General features: G+C 46.2%; 1 protein-coding gene across 1 annotated transcript; it reads right to left on the reverse strand.

Moving 5' to 3' along the window:
- Nucleotides 1-16,427, reverse strand: xrn2 (5'-3' exoribonuclease 2). Its single transcript, XM_044106973.1, has 31 exons — nucleotides 16,209-16,427; nucleotides 15,719-15,846; nucleotides 15,507-15,618; nucleotides 15,324-15,435; nucleotides 14,511-14,569; nucleotides 14,357-14,446; nucleotides 14,213-14,285; nucleotides 13,736-13,786; nucleotides 13,449-13,606; nucleotides 13,054-13,128; nucleotides 12,713-12,846; nucleotides 10,920-10,977; nucleotides 10,736-10,843; nucleotides 10,621-10,665; nucleotides 10,407-10,550; nucleotides 10,119-10,163; nucleotides 9,766-9,857; nucleotides 9,223-9,358; nucleotides 7,754-7,861; nucleotides 7,584-7,673; nucleotides 7,447-7,519; nucleotides 7,251-7,334; nucleotides 6,792-6,889; nucleotides 6,636-6,715; nucleotides 6,499-6,555; nucleotides 5,961-6,029; nucleotides 5,675-5,803; nucleotides 4,890-5,011; nucleotides 2,781-2,847; nucleotides 840-1,017; nucleotides 1-194 (listed from the first exon to the last, which is right to left on the reverse strand). Exons 1-31 carry the CDS (start codon nucleotides 16,281-16,283, stop codon nucleotides 141-143), a joined length of 2,904 nt encoding a protein of 967 aa, XP_043962908.1. The 5' UTR covers nucleotides 16,284-16,427; the 3' UTR covers nucleotides 1-140.
- Between the last annotated feature and the right edge of the window lie 5,816 nt (nucleotides 16,428-22,243).

Genomic DNA, 22,243 nt, shown 5'->3' on the forward strand with positions numbered 1-22,243 from the left:
TCCCAGCAACATTTGTTTTATTCCACAATTTCTTCAGAAACAAAACTTCAACAGCACGGATTACAAGCTGGTTTTAAAAAGATGAAAATATTATACAGAGAAAATTAAAACATTAAAAAAATTTTCCCATCCTGGAAAATTCAGTTATTCCAGCGGATATTTCTGGATGGAGGAGGGAGAGGGAATCCTCTGGCCTGGAAAACAAAGAAGCTGCTGTCATTCCGACAGGAAAAAAAAAAATCACATTTTCATTTAAAAAGACAGAAAACAACAAAGAAATCTGTTTAAATCGTTTTAAACAGATTTCGTCGTTTCAAAGTGTAAATGACATTTTTAACCAAAAGGGGGATTATTTTGATTTTGATCAGTTGAGGAAAAAACTTCCCAAATATATTTTATCTGACGGGAAAATCTGGACGAAAATAAAAGCAGGAAAACAGATTGATGATTAACTTGGTTCTGGTGTCGGAGGCGGAAAAACCCAGATGGGTTCCGGATTTGGTTCTTATCAACTAGACTTCCTTAGTCAAACTGGGATTCTGCCAGTTTAAACTGGAGCACCAGTCGGCTCGGATTGGACTGCAGGAAAATTAAAAACGGAAGAAATCTGAAGTAAAAATGAAAATACTGACTAATTTTAGTCAGAAGTTTAAATAAATTGATTAGCAGCTTATTTAAAGTTTCACATTGATTTTTATGTTTGTTTTTTTAAGACGAAAATACAGAAAAATCAAAGTGGTTCTGGTCCGACTGGCCCGTCGGGATGTGATGAGCAGAACTGGGTCAGAACCAGAGTTAAACTGGGATCCATCTGATCCCACAGGTTTCCAGATGTTTACCTGCTGCTGGCCCCGGTTGTCACGGCGATCGCTCCAGTCTTCCCGGTGCTGGCCGTAGCGCTGCTGGTAGCCGCCCGGTCCCACCCCGCCGCGGCTCAGGTTCTGCTGGTACGCAGACTGCTGAGCCTGGAGGGCCCGGTCCCAGCCGTGGCCCCCGCCGCGGTACGGCTGCTGCTGCCTGCACACACCAACGTTCAACCGGTTAGCTTCGGCTAGCTCCGGTTAACTCCTGTTAGCTTCGACTAGCTCCGGTTAACTCCTGTTAGCTTCGACTAGCTCCGGTTAACTCCTGTTAGCTTCGACTAGCTCCGGTTAACTCCTGTTAGCTTCGGCTAGCTCCGGTTAACTCCTGTTAGCTTCGGCTAGCTCCGGTTAACTCCTGTTAGCTTCGGCTAGCTCCGGTTAACTCCTGTTAGCTTCGGCTAGCTCCGGTTAACTCCTGTTAGCTTCGGCTAGCTCCGGTTAACTCCTGTTAGCCCGGCTAGCTCCGGTTAACTCCTGTTAGCTTCGGCTAGCTCCGGTTAACTCCTGTTAGCTTCGGCTAGCTCCGGTTAACTCCTGTTAGCTTCGGCTAGCTCCGGTTAACTCCTGTTAGCTTCGGCTAGCTCCGGTTAACTCCTGTTAGCTTCGGCTAGCTCCGGTTAACTCCTGTTAGCTTCGGCTAGCTCCGGTTAACTCCTGTTAGCTTCGGCTAGCTCCGGTTAACTCCTGTTAGCTTCGGCTAGCTCCGGTTAACTCCTGTTAGCTTCGGCTAGCTCCGGTTAACTCCTGTTAGCTTCGGCTAGCTCCGGTTAACTCCTGTTAGCTTCGGCTAGCTCCGGTTAACTCCTGTTAGCTTCGGCTAGCTACAGCACTTCAGTTCTTGTTGGACAGAACCGGATCCTACAGCAGGGAGATCTGCAGTTTAGATCTCGTCACTCTGCAGGTCAGAGGTCAACATCTCACTACCAGCCGGTGCGTCACATTGTAAGGAAACTAAACGTCAACAGGTCAACTGAATCAGAAATAAATAATCTGCTTTTATTTCACTTAAAAGGAAAACCTGGATTTCTCTGAACTGGTCGTTTCCAGAGGTGGGAAATTTAGTTTGGTAAAACTAAACTTTACCAAAAATTTCTGCAGTTTCAGAAGTGAAAACCAATGAAGGCAGGAGCTATCATAGCTAAATTATTCACTGATGTTGATAAAACGCTCTAGTTCCCCTGGCAGAACGCTTCACTTACAAAATGAAATAATCCAACTTTTTAAAATGAAATGAATCATTAAATCAGCTCCTGTCTCCTTAGAATCCAGTTTAGAAACCACTAAACTGCTTTGTTGTTTTTGCAGTGAATTTGTTGATTCTGAAGGAAACTTTTCCAGCTTCACTTCCTTCCTGAAACCAAAGTTTTCTGATCCTGAAAATGAATCTGGGAGTTTCAATGAAACGCAGAGCGGCTGAACTTCCTGTTTGGTTGTGGAGTTCTGGCTCGGGTCGGAGCGGTTCCCGGAGCGTCCGGCCGGATAATGAAGACGCTCCCATCCCTCATTACTGAACCATGTCACACTCAGAGCGGCGTTCCGATCGGAGCGCCGCTGCCTAATCCCCACTCAGAGTTCTTGAGAGGCTTAAGGAAACCGCTCAGCCTCCGGGAATGAGGAGTGACCCGGATCGACCCGGGGCGGCGGGAAGCTGCGTCCTGGAGCCGGTTCAGGACTGGACAGCCACCGCAGGGTTAGTCATGAAGCTGCACACACCTGCAGGCGGGAATACTGCCGGGAACGCCGGGAACGCCAGAGTTTTAAAGGAAAGACAAAAATACCTGGAAAATTATTCAGTTTCACCAGTTAAACAGAAACATTCCCTGGAAAAACAAACAGCTCCCATCACTCAGGACAGTAAAACAGTTTGCCGGGTTGAAGAGATCCGGATCAGAACCAGGATCGGAGCATCAAACTCACCTGGGGAACGGCGGCGGAACGCTGCTGAAGGACGGCGGCGGACGCTGCGGCGCGTTCTGCCTGGAATCTGCAGGGAACAGAACAGAATCAGGACCGGTTCTGGTTCCGGAGTCAGGATCAGGACCGGTTGCAGGAATATTTGGGTTTTATTGTAGGAACATTTCCAACACTCAGTTTGACTATAGAAACATTTGGGACCATCAGCTGTTGGGTTTTCAGAGTGGCTCCGGGTCGGGTCGGGTCGGGTCCGGAACGCTGCATTAACATTCTCCAGTTGGGAAAACGAGGGAAGCATTCAGCAGGCGGCATTGTGGACGCCTCAAGTACCTGGGCTCCGTCGCTGCAGCGACTCACAAAGAACCGGTTACCACGGCGACGACCAGCTGCAGCAGGCCTGTTTGTTAACAGGGGAAGGGGGGAAGGGGGGGTTGGGGTCGAGTGGCTGGGGGGGTTAAGCGGGTCAGAGGGACCAGGAGCTGCAACACCGGAGGTCCAGACCTGAACACTGCTAGAACCTTCCAGAACCAGGGAACCAGAGCTTCACCATGGACACAGAACCAGAACCAGAACTCTGAGGCTCGGTTTGTCCTGGTGGGATCAGAACCATCAACCTGCAGCTCAGGAACCTCCAATCGCTTCCATGCAGATCCAGATTCATCGAGCTTCTGCTAGCAGATGAGTTAGCATGATGAGTTAGCAGTGCTAGCATGCTAACTGTGATCGACCAGCTGAGCTACTCATGTTGGCCAGGACTCCCACCTGAGCTGTGGATTTCTGTAGATCCTCTAGAGATCAAGCAGTGATGTCATCACAGCTTTCTACCAATCAGGTGGCCAGGATTGAAGTGCAGTAAAGTGTGTTACGACTGGGCTAATTTAACCTGATTATGCAAACGAGTGTGCAGGTGCCTGTTTTTGATTGGTGCTGGAGGACGATGGGAGACGTCTGATTGGTGGCTTCCTGGACGTGACGAGTATTAAAGATGGCCTCCTCTGGTCATCTCTACCAGCCATCAAACTGTTTGAGTTTGTTAAACATCCTGGTCTGGAGTTTGTAGGAGTGAGCTGCCATTTCTGTTACCTTAGCTCTTTCCTGTTTTGTTAGTTAGGGAGGTAAGTTTTTGTCATTTGGTTTATTTATTTTCAGTTAGGTAAGTTGATTATTATTCAGTTTCTTTTGTTTGTTGTTTGGGCATTAGCTCATTCTGAAGTTATTACTCCATTTTGTCTCATCTAAATCAAAGACATAAATATTAATAAATATCACTATAAATGTTTAACTTTGTGTGTGTTGGCTGCTTGGGATGGGGCGATGAGACCTTTCATGTTATGATCTGGCCACCTCTAGACGGGTCGTAACATGAGGGAGCAAGCCGCACTTTTCAGATTTTATCAATAAAAGTTGATGAATCCATGGATCCTTTCCAACGTTCTGGAATCGGTTGGTCAGTTTATCAGGCTGATGGAGTGTGTGTGTGTGTGTGTGTGTGGTCAAGCAGCAGGCCCATTCTCTCTCTCTGGTTGATCTCCAGCAGCAGAGCTGAAGTGGACCACCCAGTCTGTCAGTCAGTCAGTCTCTGTAATTAGTAACCGCCCTCAGCAGCTGCAGCCTGCTAATGGTGGCTAACGGGCCACTGCAGAGGTTCTGCTGAGAGGATAAAGCCGTCAGTATCTAACCCGTACTCTGGAGCGTCTGGAGTCAAACGGAGCGCAGACTCAGAGTCCAGCGGCTCCTCCAGCATTTCCATCAGTTATTGATCAACTGATTGATAACTGGATGCTAACAGATTATTTTACAGAATGTGAACCAGATGAAGCTCACACTAGAGGAGTTCTGCTAGAATTCACAGGCCAAGAAGTTTTTATCTTTCATGGAAAATGTTTAAAGTTCAGTTTGTCTTCATTCCCACTCAGTGCGTTGCTCTGTCAGCAAACGGCCTATACAAAGTTTCTGTAAATGTCATGTCACTTCCCGTCTCGTCTCATTCCCATCAGCTTCCCGAGGAAGGTGCTGGCCCCTAGTGGAGCGCAGTGGTAACAGCCCGGCAGACGGAGGTCGTGTCCGATGGGTCAGGGGTCAGAGGTCAGGTCAGAGGCGGCAGAGTCTTACGCTGGAAGTGCTGCTGGCCGCTGCTGTGGGCGTGGCGGCTGTAGCTCCCCTGGTGGTAGCTGCTGGGCGGTGCAGTGTTGCTGTACTGACCTCTGAACTGCTGGGCTCTGGGCAGGCTGTGGCTGCAGGGGGACAAACCAGTAAAACCAGTAAAACCAGTAAACCTCTGATCGCTCCAACTGGACTCTGCTGGTTCTGCCCCTCTAATCGCTGACTAATTATCTTCCAAACAGAAACGTCCAGATGTTTAATTATTCCCATTTCCCTGATGATAATTCCAGCCTGCTGCAGACTGCAATCACAGCTGGCTGATGGGGGCCGCGCCCCGCCAGCCGAGGGGGGGGGCAGCGCCGCATCAGGCCCGCTGATGAGCAGCACAGCTGATGCAGGTTGTGTTGGTTTTCATTTCATCTGGAACTGCAGAATTTAACTTTCATAACAAACCTTATTTTTACACATTTGTTCAAATAATCACCAGATCATCACATCGATCTATTATCCCAGTCCTCCCAGTCCTCCCAGTTCCACCTCAGAAACACACCAGTCACAATCTACCAATCAGAGCCAGGAGGAGGGTCTTAGCGCTGTCAATCAATTCATGTACCTGCTCCTACGCTATAGCTAGTTCGCCACGGAGCCTGTAGGAATGCTAATGCTGGTTAGCATAGCCAGTTTTCCAGTAACCATTAGCACATTTAGCAGCGCGTCCATGAGGATGATTGGCAGCACTCATCCTCCTGGCTCTGATTGGTAGTTTTTGACGCTCTGAGCGTTGTCATGGTTACCCCAGCGCCCGGAAGCCGGACTGGTCCAGGTGGGCCTGCTGCCTGTTGGGGTTGAAGCCCAGCTGGGGCCTCCAGGGCCCCCGGGCCCCCCGCTCATAGTCCTCTGGTTTCAGCACCTTGCTGGGCATCCTGGAACAGATACACTGGTTAAACTGGTTAAACTGGTGCCGTCTGCTTTCATTTCTATAAAATCCCACTCTGAATGAGATGTGAAATGTCTGGTGGTTCCCAGTAAAACCAGCAGCAGAAAGAACAACAACTGGTTCCTGGAAGGAAACGTTCTTACTTGGCTCCCGGCAGCAGAACCGCTTTGAACACGAAGCCTTCAGCGAACTGAGGGTCCCTGAACTTCACACTGGCAGGAAGAGAAAACAGTTGACAGCATTTCTTTTTTTTTTTTCCCCACCAGGGGGTCTTTTTGTGGCTCTAGTGTCCCTTATACCACAGCAGGCTGACAGGAAGGGGGAAGGAGAGGCGGGAAGACATGCGGCAAATGTCGTCGGGTCCGGGAATCGAACCCGCGACGACCGTGTCGAGGACTGAAGGCCTCCAACCGTGGGGCGCGCTAACCTCTACGCCACCGGAGCACGCCCCCAGTTGACAGCATTTCTGATTAAAAACAGCAGCTTCTACGGTGGCCCCCTGGGGCCAAACCTGCTGCAAATTTAGTCAAAAATAAATAAAACTTGAGATTTGTTTTGTACATAAAAAACTAATTGAATACATTATTAACTTTATTTATTAGTGTTTAATTTACACTTATTTCTATTTATTAAGAAGTTTAGTTAAATACCAGAACAATGATTCTTTTAACATGGACTCACTTGATGGCGCTGTTGAGTGAAATGTCTCTGAGCAGAGGAACGGGCGACTTCACCGTCCTGAGGAGCACAAACAGAACCAGCTCGTTTCTGGGTCGGGTTCCAGCAGAACTCTGGGAAAAGCCAGCTGAGGTTCTTACTCGTCTGGAAGGATGGGGTCTTCGTCCAGGTTCAGCGTTCCCTGGATGCCGTGGCAGAGCTCCGCCGGAACCGGCGCCTCCTGGAAGAGACGCAGAGCCGCTTTACCACCAGACACCCCACAACAGAAGTTCTGGTTCTGGTTCTGGTTCTGGTACCTCCTGGGTCTCTGAGCGGTACAGCTCATGGATGAAGTCGAACAGCGGGTGAGATCTGCCCAGGAACAAGATGTCGCTGCCCAGACTGTTCCTCCGCACTGCAACACAGAGAGAGGCAGGTTCTGGACGGTCCGAAGCAGCAGAACCAGACCGGGTTCTGGACGGTCCGAAGCAGCAGAACCAGACCGGGTTCTGGACGGTCCGAAGCAGCAGAACCAGACCGGGTTCTGGACGGTCCGAAGCAGCAGAACCCAGTCTTTTTGAACAAAGTTGCTGTATTTGCAGCTCGTTGCGTTTCCAGGTTGTCAGACGTCCTGAAAGTTGCAGCTTTACACTTTCAGGAAACGTTTGTTCACTGCATCCCATAATGCAACACAACTACAGGAGGCCGTTTGGGTCCGGCTGCAGCGTCAGGTCCCACCACTAGAGGCCCCTCCCCACCGGGCGGCCTGGTCTCACCTTCGTCGGGCGTCAGGTCGGGGTAAACGTCGGCCAGAGCTGCCCTCAGTCGACGCTCATCCACAAACGGCAGCAGGGCTACGCCTGCAGCAGGAAGTAGGAACAAGACGGATCAGAGGAAAAAATACCGCCTGCTGAAAGCTGCGCTATGATGTCATAGTGATGTCATCAGCATGCTGGCAGGAAGTGACCTCACCCTGCCAGGCATACTTCTTCCCGTTCAAGTCGATGGCGAAGTCGTCGGGGTAAAAGTCGATGATGGAGGAATCCTGCAGGACAGCAGCGGGTCAAACAGGTAACTTCCTGCGCATCACTTCCTGCTGGCCAACTCACCGCGCTCATCATCAGGTTCCTCCATGTGGGCGGCAGGAAGTTGCCACTGGCGGCAGGAAACACTCCCATCAGCTGCTCCAGAGGCTTGAACTGAACAGATCAGCAGAGCGGGTCAGAACTGGACCGGCGAGCGGTTCCGACCCGACCCGATAAACCCAAAACCTCCTCACTGGCTTGGTGTCCTTCTCAAACTCCGAGAACATTCCCTGGATATCTCTGAAGTCGGAGGCAAACGGAGCGTAGTGGAACGGGAAGAACCACTTCCAGGAGGCGCAGCCCTGCAGGAGGGAACGGGTCAGAACCAGAACCAGAACCAGGCCTGGCACTGGTTCTGATCCAGGTCCAGCACCGGTTTAAAGAAACCAAATAAATTTCCTAGAAGCGTCAAAATGTTTATTGTAAAATAAATCAGGAAGGAAAATGAAAACAATAATCTGGATTAAATTATTTTAGAAAGTAATCAGAAACTGATCAGAATGTCGAATCAATATAAAATCTATAACAGATCAACCAATCAGAAGCAGCGACTCGATCTGCCATCAACCTCAGTGAAACGGCCGGCTTCTCATCACCAGAACCAGAACCAGAACCGATGAATGAGTTTCATCTATAGATGTGATTCACTATAAATCAGATCCATAAATAAACAAATTATATTCATAAGTAACCAAAACATCATTTCCAGTTAAAACCAGATGAAACGTTTAAATTTTATTAATTTAGAATTAAACTTCTTAAATATTTAAACATTAGAGTAACTTTTAAAAAGATGAAAATAACAAAATAATAAAATTCTTTCATGTCATTTTAAACTCAACTAAAAGAATTATGGATAAAAAATACAGATTCAACGTATCGGCCGGTTAGGGAGCCGTTTCCATGGCAACCAGCTGGAGGAATTAAACAGAGCGGTTCTGTCCCAGAGCCCAGGTTTGGTTCTGATCCGTTTCAGTGTCCTGGGGTCCTCTGAGGTTTGGGTCGGCCGAGGCGTGCCTGATCATAATCTGCAGCAGTAGAGGACAGGCACGTCCCCGTCCACCGGGGGGCGCCGGGCCCTTCAGAACCGACCCCGGGACCACAGGCAGAGAGCCGAACCGGGCCGGGCCGATCCGTCCGGGATGATGGAGCTCCGAGGGCCGGCGCCGCAGTGTTAGCACCACTCCCGCTCACATTCAGAAAGAGCAGAACCGGACCGGACCGGGTCAATCCAGGAGGAGCTCTGGGGTCAAAGGTCACACTCCACCCAGGGCCGGGTCGCTGCAGCCCGTCCCGTCTGGATGGGTTCTCCTGGGAGGAACCAGCCGGAAAACCAGTGCTCCCAGTTTGGACCAGCAGCATCCTGTTGTTGGAGGGATTCCCAAACGTTTCACCCTGCTGCTTCAACATGTACAAGGAGAACCGGGCCGGAACCGGAGCGGAACCGGAGAGGCCCAGTCAGAACTCCCGTCCATCCACAATGACCACCTGGGAGTTTCAGTGATTTATTTGGAACGTTTTGGTTTGGTTAGCTAATGCTAAAGCGCTATGCTAACATGATATTTAGTGGAGGTTAATACTGATGTACTGCAACAGCAGAGGCAGAACCCACCAGTGACGGGTCCCGGTTCTGGTTCTGGTTCAGCCAGAACGTCCCGATTACCTGGTAGTAGTAGCGCAGCACCCAGCACAGCCCCTCCACGTAGGAGCGCACCACCTTCTTCCTGAAGCCGTCGTCGGACACGTCCACGTCGAACTTGGTCTTATAGTACCTCTGCTTCCATCCGTCCTCCCACAGCCTGCAGCAACACACACACAGACACACACACTTACACACACAGACACACACCTACACACACCTACACACACCTACACACGAGGGGGTAAGTGTATGTAATGCATGAATACCAATTTAGCTTGGTGGATTTAGGAGCTTTGACGAGAGCATCACTGAGGAATTTACTGCCACGTTCCTGATTTCCATATTAATCAGGCTGGGAGGGAAGCAGAGCACTGGGAGCAACTGGGAGGGTTCAGTGCCTGCAGCTGATCTGATTCAGGAGTGGAATCAATTCAAAGTTTAGCTTAGAAGCAGTTCTGATGTTTTCAAGGCAAATACTGAGGAGATGTGACTGGAGCGGTGTCAGTGTCTGGTTCTGACCCGGTTCCGACCTGTAGTCAAACAGAGTGATGGTAATAGCCTGACCTGACGTTGTCTTCGGGCTCCGGCTCGCTGTCGCTGTCCTCAGTTTTCCTTTTGACTCCTCGATCTGTGCCGTCGCTCACGCCTGCAGACGACTACGCAGGGCAACAAAACCCACAAACAGCTGCAGTCAGTCGATGACAACAAGTAAATATTTATTTACTGAGGCCCGTGGGCAGATCTGCTCCAGAACCAGCTGTTCTAGAAACTACTGAGCATTCCTGAATAGAAAATAATAAATCAAACATGCAGTCTGGACTCCCAGTACCTTCATGTTTCCCTTTGAGTTTAAATGTTTAAAAAATATTCTAAATATGGAAAAAGAAAAAGAGTGAGAGAGAAGTGAGTGAACTCACCCTGCCGCCGTTCCTCATCATGGACTTCAGGGACTGAGCTGCATCCTGCAGGAGAAACCAGACAGAAACAAACGATTGGAGAAAACGAGGACTTAAACTCTGCATTCAGAATCCGTCCCTGCACACCGACGGGATTCCACTCATAACCTCAAATCTTTTCTGCTTCAGACATTTCTGTGGTTCACCACCTTCATTTACCATACTGGAAAAATTAAGAAAAACAAGAACACCTGCAGAGGGGGCGGAGTTAGATGAATGCTAGCTGAACGTTAACTGAGCTGATGCTACCTTGTTGTGCTGCTCGACCGACTGCATCCTCATGTCGTAGGCCTGGTAGCGAGCGTTGTGGACCGGCTCAGGACGGTCCCGCCTGCCCAGGGCCTGGGGGGCGAACTGACCCGAGGTCATGAAGGCCGGACCCTGCTGCTCGGCCTGTGGGAGGAGAAAACGCATGACGCACCCGGAGGACGGGTCAGAGGTCGGGACCGGCGGCTGGACTCACCTTCATCCTCTTGCGTTTCTCCTTGTTTCTCCTCTTGAAGTTCTCCTGCAGGAGAAAAGAGGAAGTTTAGAGGAGCAGCCACAGAGCGCGGTTCCTCCGTCCTCCGGCGTCTCACATCGTCCTCTTTGCGCTTCCTGAAGATGTTATCCTCGGCCACGCCCACCGCCTGCATGATCATCTCCACCCTCTCCAGGTTCACAAACCCGTTCTGCGTCAGGTAGCCCTGCAGAACAACGCCGGAGGTCAGAGACAGACCAACCGGACTGACCGGGTCTGACCGGACCGGGTCGGATACTCACTCCGGTCTTGTGCACCACGTCCTTGTAGATGCTGACCAGCCGGTCGATGGCGCCCTCTCTGTGGGGACGACAGGAGATGAAGATGAAGAGGAGCTGCAGCTTCTCAAGCTGTAATTTATTAACTGGATCCGAGACTCCAGGCTGGTTCTGCTCCAGAAAATAATTTTATTTGTTGGAAGCTGATTACGACAACTTGTATTTCTGATCATCTGGAAACCTCAGATCAGCTGCTTGACTGGACCAGAACCAGCAGTTTTCTCATTGGCCTGATTCATTCAGATTTTGAGCTGTTCACGTTCATGCTCTTATTTTGAAGTCCATTGAGGCAGCAGTTCCGTTTCCTCTTATATTCTCCACCTGTGATTTGCTGCAGCAGTTGGCGTTTATTCTGTACCCAGAATGCATCACTGTTTGGAGATCTGCTGATGTCCAGTTCTCTGCTAAGCTAGGTTAAATCAGTAGCAGAGTTAGCAAAACTAAACCACCAAAGGTTAGTTCTAAAGAATCACTTCCTGAGGATCAAACCTGCAGGAATGTGTGTAATGACAAATACAGCCCAGCAGGGGGTGATGTACCATGTTGTAGCACATGTGTTAGCATGAAAACAGCTTTACCATTAGCTTATGCTAAATACAGTACTGGTATAATTTTAGCTTTTGCTACATGCTGTGATAGCATAGCGCTTTAGCATTAGCCTCTGCAGACTATCATGTTGATATAGAGCTTTAGCGTTAGCCAAACTAAAGCTTATGATTTCTGCTTTAAGGTTAGCACAGCTAACAGTTTACCTAGCGGTGCCATAGTTGTCAAGACTTTTCAAGTCTATGTGGAAACCCGGTCCGGTTCGGTCCGGTCCGTGTTTCTGCTTCAGATCATTTCAGTTTTTATTGGATTCAACAGAAAACCTCCAGAGTGGAGCATCAAATGTGTTTAAAATGTTTCCATCTGACAATCACAAAACGTCTCATTTCTGAACCCTTTCAGCACCAAACCTCTGCAGCAGCAAAACGGCAGCCTGAGCGCAGAGAGGAGCAGAACCGAGGCGCTGATTTAAAATGCTAATTATGGATCGTGATTAAAATGCCAGCGCTCATTCAGAGGATCAGCCAGGAGCCACAAGGATTAGCTGATTAACTGGAACCTCATTTGCACCCATAAACGCTTCGGACCTGAAACACCAAACCAGACGGAGCGCCGCTGACGACCAGAACCGCTACAATCAGCTGCTTCTCAGCACAACTAAAGGCCGGCTGCTGTCGAATAAGAACCTCACCAGACTCATGTTGAGGTTTTCATTTGAATTTAGAAAAGCTAAACTTGAACAAGCCCAGTGTTTCTCAATCCCAGTCCTCACGACCCCCCGCCCTGCATGTTTTAGGTGTTTCCCTTCTGCCACAACCCTGGATTGAATCTTTGGGTGATTAACAGGTTGCTGCAGCACTTGATGGTCATGCAATCATTAGAATCAGCTGCTCTGGTATAGAGGCACATCTAAAACATGCAGGCAGGACTGAGGACTGGAATTGAGACGCAGCCTGAATTGAACTAGCCTGAAGTTAAAGCATCTGATAAACCACCACAAACAGACACAGATAAAAACAGAGAAACGATCAAAATAAATAAACTCAAGCTGCTGAATGTTCAATTATTTTCTGCTCATTTCTACAGTTTTATAGAAAGGTTTGCTTTGTCAGCAGGGATTAAATAATGCAGATTAACATTTACATCATCATTAAATAATTATTACATTTATTGTCCAATGAGGAAAGCAGTTTATCTTCCTGCAGACTCACCTGATCTCCAGGGAAGGAAGGTGAGGCAGGAAGTCGTTTCCCACGAAGAAGCACATGAAGACCCAGTCGTCCACGCTCCTCTCAAAGTCAAAGGGGAACGGCAGGCTGGCCATGGTCAGCTCTCTGGACAGGTACTGACCCCACACACACACACACACACACACACACACACACACACACACACCCAGCACTCAGCTGCAGGTCCATGATTCAACTCCACATACAATTAATAAATGTTTGGTTTGAATCATCCATGTTTATCTGACACCAACTACAGAACCTGAACTGGGTCCTGACTAAAACCGGACCAGAGTGATGAAGAGTGATGAAGAGTGACAGACCTCCCTCAGGACACAGAGCCTGATGAAGATGAACTCCTGTTCGGCTGCAGGCATGGCGCCGGCGAACTCATCATGCTGAAAGACAGAGGGATTTATTTCGACTACTATCATTTAAAAAAACTAAAAACAATGAAAAATAAATGCAAAAATAAACATTTAAATTAATAATATACTTTAAATATAATAATGAAAAAAAATAAAATTCCAAAAATTTAAACAAAAAAAAAATACAAAGAAATATACAAAAATATAAGAAAAATATACTAAAAAGGAATAATACAGAATAAAAAAAGAAGAAAAACATTTTTAAATAAAGCTCCCACACAGACAAGGAGACTCCCACCAAAAGTGAATACAGTGTAACATAGTGAAGTGCGCGGCGGGTGCAGGCAGACCTCTCCCTGCTTCTGGCGCGCCACGCCCTGACAGTCCTTGATCTCGTGGCCCGTCTGGCCGCACAGCGAACACGGCCGCGGCTTGTTGGGCTTGAACTCCTCCCTGATGATGGTGAAGTTTGGCTCATGGGTGGCCAGGCCCAGCATGATGAGGTCAGCTGGGGAACAGAGCAGAACCACGGTGGAACCGGGACTGGAACCGGGACTGGAACCAGGACTGGAACCAGGACTGGAACCAGGACTGGAACCGGGACTGGAACCGGGACCAACAGAGACAGAGGTCTTACCGTCTGCGCCACACAGGCAGTGGTGTGTGTTCGGGTCGTGGTTGGGCTGAGCTGTAGAGGACACACCTTGTTAGTCTGTGTGAGTGTGAAAATCTCTCCTGATATTAACTTCCATGTTTTTCACATTTCTGTTACTAAATATAAAACTGCATTAAATCCTGAGATGAAAAAGGTTTTTATGTTTTTGCTCAGCTGCAGGTTTTCTGCCAGGATTAGTTTTTTATTTAGTTCACTGTCTTTTAAAACATTTGTTTAAACTTGCTTCCATAATAAAGATTTTAATATTTGAATTTATTTTGTATTTTTATTATTTCATTTTGTATTTAAGGTGATTGGTACAATTTCGGTGTCTCATGTCATTTATGATGTTTAGATTTTTTTATGTAAATTACTTTGTAACACTGGTTAAAAATGATTGTTATTCTATGTTTATGGTGCCACGGCTGAGCGGGTCTGTGCAGAAGTCTTGGAGCGTACCTCTCTGTCTCCTGATGAAATCCATGATCTTGTGTTCTCCTTCCCCTGGAACGCTGGCGTCAGACAGGAAAACCTGGACAGGAGCAAACGGATCGGAGTGAAATGCATCGTGTCCAGAGCGCGGTTCTGTCAGGAGAAACTCACCGCCACGTTCTTCCATCCCGGGTCGTTGCTGAGCCGCTCCGCCACGTAGTAACGCAGACACTGAGCCAGGTTATCCATGAACTCTGTGCCCTGCAGAAACATGCGACCTTTAACCCTGCAGACACCAACCAATTACAGCCAGCACAGCACTTACAGGAGTGATGCAGTTGCTGTCGAATCGCTCCTTGATCTCCTCTGGTGGAAGATATCCTCCTGCCAACAAGCAGACGCAAAGTGGGCGGAGCTTCGCCTCACAGGTGATTCCTTTCATTTTCTATCATCATCATTCTGACAGAAAACACTTCCTACTCTGTTTGAATACAACACTTATCAAAAGAAATCTGTTGGATTATTATTATTTTTTTCCCCACCAGGGGGTCTTTTTTGTGGCTCTAGTGTCCCTTTTTTCACAGCAGGCTGACAGGAAAGGGGGAAGGAGAGGCGGGAAGACATGCGGCAAATGTCGTCGGGTCCGGGAATCGAACCGCGACGGCCACGTCGAGGACTGAAGGCCTCCAAACGTGGGGCGCGCTAACCTCTACGCCACCGGAGCACGCCCCCAGTTGGATTATTTTTACATAATATCTATTGTTTGGCCTTTAATAAAGGCATTTAGATTATGTTATAAATATTTCTCATTCATTACAGATCAGATTTCTGGTTCTGTGATGTAAAACAGATGATTCCTGCTAACAGTTCATGAATCGGTCCATGTGAAACATAACTATATGCAGAAAGAAGAACGTGAGCAGCAACGCATTCAACTGGTCGCCATCTTTGATGCGTTCCTGCAGACGGATGAAAATATTCACAATGGTTTTCTGTTTCTCTGGAGCAAAGAGGAACAGAAAGTCCGGCTGTGAAGCCATGATGGCTGACTGCTGCTCCACCCACATCGCCCGGACCTGGACCTGATTCAGGGTCAGGTCTATTTAACCTCATTAGGCAGGTTCAACATGTCACACACCTCTCTGGGTGACCTCCTCCCTCATGCGGTTCTTCTCCTCCGTCAGCTCCGCCCCCTCCTTGGAGGCCCGGAACCGCCGGGAGCGCTGCTGGTTCATTTTGGCCCGGGGAGCCTGAGGAGTGGCCAGGAGAAGGCCCGTGAACCGCGGTTCTCAGAGGTTTGATTCAGACGTGAGGGACTCACCACTCCGTCGATGGCCATGTAGAGAACCCGCCTGGGGCGCACGATGTTGAACAGGCGGTCGATGTACTCAAATATCGCCACCATCATCTCATCCTCATTCTTTGGAGCGGGCCTGGAAAAAAACCCAAAAACATCTTTATCTTTTCATTCTGAAGCCAAAATCTTTTTATTTCTAACTACATGAGAGCTGAGCTGCAGAATCAGACTCCTACTTGTCCTCAGGGTGGGTGCACGGGTGGATGATCCCGTTCATGTCCAGGTACAGGTTATCAAACTCCACCTCGTTGGGATTCGGCTTGGTCGTGTCCACCGGGATGCGAACGCCGTTACACTCCTTCCCCTGTGGAAAAAACCAACTGGTTTCACTGGGATATAAGACAAAACCACAAGAAAGCAGCTGATCGTCTTGAAACAACCAGAACTTATTTCTGATGAGGGGCAGATGCTCCAGGAAACCCGCCTGTTCCACGGGAACCTCATCATGATACGTAAACACAGCTACTAAAACTGCTGCTTTACTCCACAAACAGTTCCAGACTGGAACTGGAGGATAACCCGGGATATTTCCCTTAACATGTCTCCTTCTCCCGATTTAAGCAGATTTAAACGGCTTCATAAACATTAAAGGCTGTTTAATTGTCTCTCCAGGCTGGTACATGAAGCCAACCCGGCTTGTTTTCCGTGCTAACGATGCTAGCTCACCTTCTCCTCCACACAGTGGACGATTATCGACGGGTACTTCCGGCTCAGCCAGCGGAAAAAAGCCGGAACTCCCATATCTGCGGACTTTTTCGGTCGGTTGATAAAATCCTAAAACGTTAAAAGGGACCACGGGTGAATTTCGGATCCGGTTCTGGGTTCTGCTGTGCTCCAACGCTGCGGCTACATGCTGTTATAGAAGCAGCATTGCGAACTTTCTCCGGGTCAAATCCACCACTTCCGTTGGCGGTTTGGAGCGATAGTTCCTGCAGCGCCCCCAGCGGACGGAAGTCTGTCAACAATAGTAATTATTGCATAGAAAAGGATAATAATGGGAATTATTGTTTTATCGTCATCACCATTGGATTTACCACAATATCATGTTGGGTTTTTTTAAAGTTAAAAAATCTGCACAGTTTTAAATTTCCACAAAAGCGTTGAAATTCAAACTTTAACAGAAATTTTGAAGGTTTCTGTTTCACAAAGTCCCAGTAAAAACCCTGTAGGTTGAAGTTGAACTTCTCAGGTTCTGTTAACCCGAACACACGGAAAGCACCCAATAATACAAACCATTCATGTAATTAGTCAGATTTATATTACAAAAATACTAAATATTATATAAAGTGGATACGTGATCATTTAAAATAATGTCTGTGGATTTCTCCGAGCATCAGTTAAATTTAACAGAACAACCTGACTTCAGCCCAAAGTTTTTGTTGCTCTTTATGTTCTTATTTAGGGTGACCAGGACATGTCCTACTTTTCAGACCTAAAAAAATGTCCGGGGGGAATTTCAAAATCGTCCGGGATTTTGGTCAACTGCGTCAAAACACATTACATAGTGTTACCTCCCCCCGTTGGCGCATGTTTGTCCGCCGATTCTGGAGAGCTGGACTCTGAACGATCAACACAGAAAACCGCGGACCAAATTGCAAAAGAAATTAGCAACTTTATCAAAACCTTCTGATAGACCAAGTCAAAGACTTCGTCCCTCAAACCTCTGAGGATTTCAAGAAAAACTGCGACAAAGATATTAATATTGAGGAACTAGACAGCGCCACCATGTGCTTGAAACTGGATAAATTCCCGGCCCTGGTGGCCTTACTGCCAATCTATACAGACATTTCTGGGATTATCTGAGAGAATTTATATTCCAGGTTTTTAAAGATTTTATGTAATAATTCACTTCCTCCCAGCATGAAGCAGGGCGGTACCACCCTGAAACCCAAACAGGAAGAGACAGCAAGGTTCTAGAGAACCACCTAAACTGTGATTATAAACTATTAATGTAGATCTATACAAATAGATTAAAGGCTGGTTTTAAGGACGTTATTTCTGAAACACAGACAGGTTTCATGTGCAATAAATCTATACATGATGACATCAGACTGGTGCAGGATTTACTCCAGTCCAGTGACCTGATGGAGGATAAAAGCTTCATCCTTTGATAACCTTTGATATGTTGGAGCATCAGTTTCTGTTCAAAGTTTTGCACGTTTGGATTTGGACCAAACTTCTGCAGAATGATAAAAAGCTTTTATAACAAGTTCAGCTGCACTGCCACTCGATGCGTCTCCCATTAACAGTGAAACAGAGCTGCAATAAATGAATGAATACTTTCTCCAAAGCATCAGGATTAAATAAAACCTGCTGAAATATGAACTGATGGTGATTCATGGTTCTGATCCGACACAATATCCCCATTAAATCCTCAGTTAAAAATCTAGTAATTTTAATAACTAAAGACGTTAAACTCAGTGAAACTGTTAACATAGAGAATAAAATATAGAACTGCAAATCTCCATTAAATAGATCTGACTCTGTTTGGAGAACCTGTGGAACCAAAATGGAGTCGCTGTCCCAGTTCAGATCCCAGTTTATTCTACCGCCAAATATATAACAAATATATTACAGATAGAAATCAGATGAACTTTAATTTCATCTGGAAAAATCGAGTCCTCCACTTAAAGAAAGACTTTAAAGATGGAGGTTTACAAGCTGTTGACTTTAAATGTGGTTTTAAAGCTAAACTGGTTTCTAATAAAATAGTTTCTGGTTTTGTTTCCCCAAAGGTTGGTTTAAAAAGATTGGAAGCATAGATTTTGTTCCTAGATGTGACTCTGGTGTGGACAGACTTCCTGTTAAATGATCTGCCTTTACAATCAGGTTTTGTTGTGTTGGAAACTTCTGAACATGAACAGATTCATTCCTCACCAAACTCCAACTGGAGCCACAGAAACGAACAGAAACGAGTTTCACAGGAAGAAATCTGAGTTTGGATCACTGGATGGAAAAAGGTCTTTGGTCCAAAAGACATTTTCTAAATGATGGCGGAGATTGGTTGTCTCATGATGAATTTTGCTTGTTATAATCTGGATCTCTTTTTCAGGACTGGATCTCATCAAAACATTTCCTGCATCATCCTTTAAAAAGAGAGGATGTAATATTTAGACCTCATTCTGAACAACCTGCTGATCCTCACCAAATTCTTCATCCACTCCTGGAAATGAGGAAATAGAAATCCTGACTTTTCAGCCTTTAAAAACCTCCTAATGGTCAAACACTTCAGAACCTTAAAACTGATGAAAAACAAGCAGGAATACAACCTAAAATGATCTGAATTTATTTGAGAACTAGTTCCTCTCTGTCTTTTCCTGTTTTGCCGTTCTGCTTTCCTCTGTTTGATGTTTGACAAATTGTATTTATTTATATTTTTATTTTGCTTTTTTTATTGTTGTCTTATAATGACATGTGTGCCTTAAGCCTGTCAGACCTGAGTTCTTCATGTATGTACATGTCCCGTGATCTTGTACAATTGTTCAAAGTGTTTAATAAAAAAACAAAAAACCCCACAGAAAACCGGAACAGATCTGCAGACAAAACAGAATTCAGCAGGTTTGTGACGGAGGGAGAGCGCCCCCAGGCGGAAGGTTTCCGCCAGAAAGAGGCTTTGACCTCAGATCAGGACAGAAAAGATCCAGAAGATCCTCTGGATTCAGCAGATCAACTGCGTACAAATTCATGAAGAGGAAAAACTGATGATGTGGAGAGAAAGTGGATTTTATAAGCAAAGAGCAAAACGCCTCAAAACTCAAACGAGTCGGATTTTAACGTATCACGTTCTGCTGATTAAAGTTTTTCAAAACAATTTGAAAAAATGAAGTTTGAAAAAATATCAATTCAATTAAAGTTCCACTATTGCATAGAGATTCTAAATAATAATATATTTTTTATTGAAGTTTTTCAAAGTTTTACTTTTGAAATTAATGTTTTTCAAATATTAAAACATTTATAATATTGGAACCAATTTGTCATCATATGGAGCTTTACTTGGCATCCTGCAGCATCCTGCAGCATCATGCAGCATCCTGCAGCATCCTGGAGAAGATCCACTGACCAGAACCTCCAGAACCTCCAACTTCCGGGAACCAAAAACCTGTTTAAGTCTAAGTGGACTACTCTGATTACAGCTGAGTAATCTGATTACTCTGACAGAGAGTTAAGCTCTGTCCGGCTCTGCAGCATCACAGATTTAAAGAAGAAGAACCCCGGTTCGGTTCTGGAGCTCCACTCGGACCTAAAGCAGAACCTTCAGGTTCTGACCCACAGCAGCCTCATGAAGCTGCTCTTGCTGCCCCCTGGTGGAAAACAGCAGCAGCTGCAAAATTTAATTCCATTAGAATTTAATGAACATTGTTAATAAATACAATCATAAATATATTTTATTCTGCGGAAGGAATTAAAAATATTACGGATGATTATGGATGATATTTTCTATGATCTACAGATTATTTTTAATTTAATCTTTCATAACAAAAACTTTACGATATTAACGCTGTAATTTATCTCCTAAACGAGACAATTAATTTAGGAAGTGGAGTATTAACATGTTGATGGAGATTAATTTATCCGATGAAACAGAATTAATGTTTTCTGGACAAACATTAAAACTAAATCCTCCAGATAAAGGTGATAATTTTCTACATTTATTATACTGAAACAATAAACTGGGACATTTGATTTTTTTAAAATTTTGATTCAGATAAAAAACATTAACATTGAAAATTAACCGGTTTATTAGAATATTATTTTTAAACCATTTTAAATGTTTTTTTAAGCAATTTAAATACCGTTTAATATTTACATTCATTGTTTGAATCACTTTGATTTGTTTTTGAATCAGAAATATGAATTTATTAAAAGCAGCAGGACTGTTGAAATAAAGAAACAGAAATTAATACAAAAGTAAATAAAATAAAAACAAACTGAAAATGTTTTTATTTCATTTACAGCTGAAGGTCATGATGAAGGTCATGATGAAGGTCATGATGAAGGTCATGACCAGGTTCAGGTCCGGTTCCACCTGAAGGGAGCAGAATCTGAGCTGCACTCCTCCTCCTCCTCCTCCTCCTCCTCCTCCTCCTCCTCCTCCTCCTCCTCCTCCTCCTCCTCCTCCTCCTCCTCCTCCTCCTCCTCCTCCTCCTGGTCTGGAGGAAAACCTTCCTAATTGTGCTCATTGTTGTGTGAATCTGTGAAGCTCTGATGTTTGATCGGTGTGTGAGATCGGCCCCCTGCTAAGAGCTTCACACAGCCGGCCGTCATTAGCCGGATCAGCCGGACAAACGACCTGGGCAGGCCGTCAGAAGTGAGGCGGAGAGGGGGCGGCTGCAGAGCGGCGGGGCCCCGCTGCATCCTGCTGCATTCCTCATTATTCACTGATAACAAGAGCAGGGAGGCAGCTGGGAGGAGAAGCTGCAAATGAGAGGAAGGACGGAGGAATTAGTTCCTCTGAGATCCATCACTTCTTTATTTATAGCAGCGCTAGCTTTTCCTTTAGCTCTTAGCTTCTTCTTCTCAGGATGCATTCTGAGTGCTAATTACTTGTCTGTTTTGTAAAGTTTTAGTTGAAGTTTTGGTTATAAGCTGTTCAGAAATGTTCTAACGTTTAAATCCATGCTCTTATTTTGAAGTGGTGAAGAATTCAGATTTTGTGTTTTTGTCTAATAATTTGATTTCAAACCAGACATAAAGTTCTTGGTCATGTATAAACAGGTTTTCACTACATTTATTTGTTTCTTTGTTTTTAAAAACTTGTAGGACAAATGAATTTTAACATCAACAGTAAATTGGTGCTCAAGGGTTAACAATAGCAACATCCATCCATCCATTTCCTGTTCACCCTAATGGGGTCAGGAGGGTTGCTGGTTCCTCTCCAGCTACGTTCCAGGCAAGAGGCGGGGTCACGGGGTCACCCTGGACAGGTCACCAGTCTGTCGCAGGGCAACACAGAGACACACAACCATTCATACACACACTCACACCTAGGGAGAATTTAGAGACCAATTAACCTGACAGTCATGTTTTTGGACTGTGGGAGGAAGCCGGAGAACCCGGAGAGAACCCACCATGCACAGGGAGAACATGCAAACTCCATGCAGAAAGACCCCGGGCCGGGAATCGAACCCAGGACCTTCTTGCTGCAAGGCAACAGCTCTACCAACTGCACCACTGTGCAGCCCTACAATAGCATTAGCTTCGGCTAAATACCATGCGCATCAGCAGAACTAATATTTATGGCTAGGTCTGTAGAGCTAGCAGCTAGCTGTAGCCACCACTGGTATCTCATAACTATCTAAAGTTAAATCTGCCTAGCAACACATGATGCATCACATCCTAGTTTTAACAGAGCCTGTCTGCATCATCATCACAAGATTAGAGGAAACAACTGTTGTTCATCAACCTAGGAGGGGTCAAAGGTCATCTCCAAACCAGACAGGAAAACCTCCCAGTGAAGCTCAGAGCAGGTCAAAGGTCATGAGCAGAGTTACTGTGTGGAGTCAGAGTTCAGATCAGCTGAAGGTTAAATCCGATCATTAATGATCAATAAAGCCGATCTCTGAGGCAGTGAGCCAACATGGCCGCTGCTCTTATTATGTGAAATGAGCTGAAAGCGGTAATCGCCGTGACAACGGCCGGCCTGATCAGACGCCTCAGATCAGGAAGACGGGCCCCAGGGGGCCGCAGACCACCAACGCCTC

Source organism: Gambusia affinis, linkage group LG22 (assembly GCF_019740435.1).
Source record: "Gambusia affinis linkage group LG22, SWU_Gaff_1.0, whole genome shotgun sequence".
NCBI lineage: Eukaryota > Metazoa > Chordata > Actinopteri > Cyprinodontiformes > Poeciliidae > Gambusia > Gambusia affinis.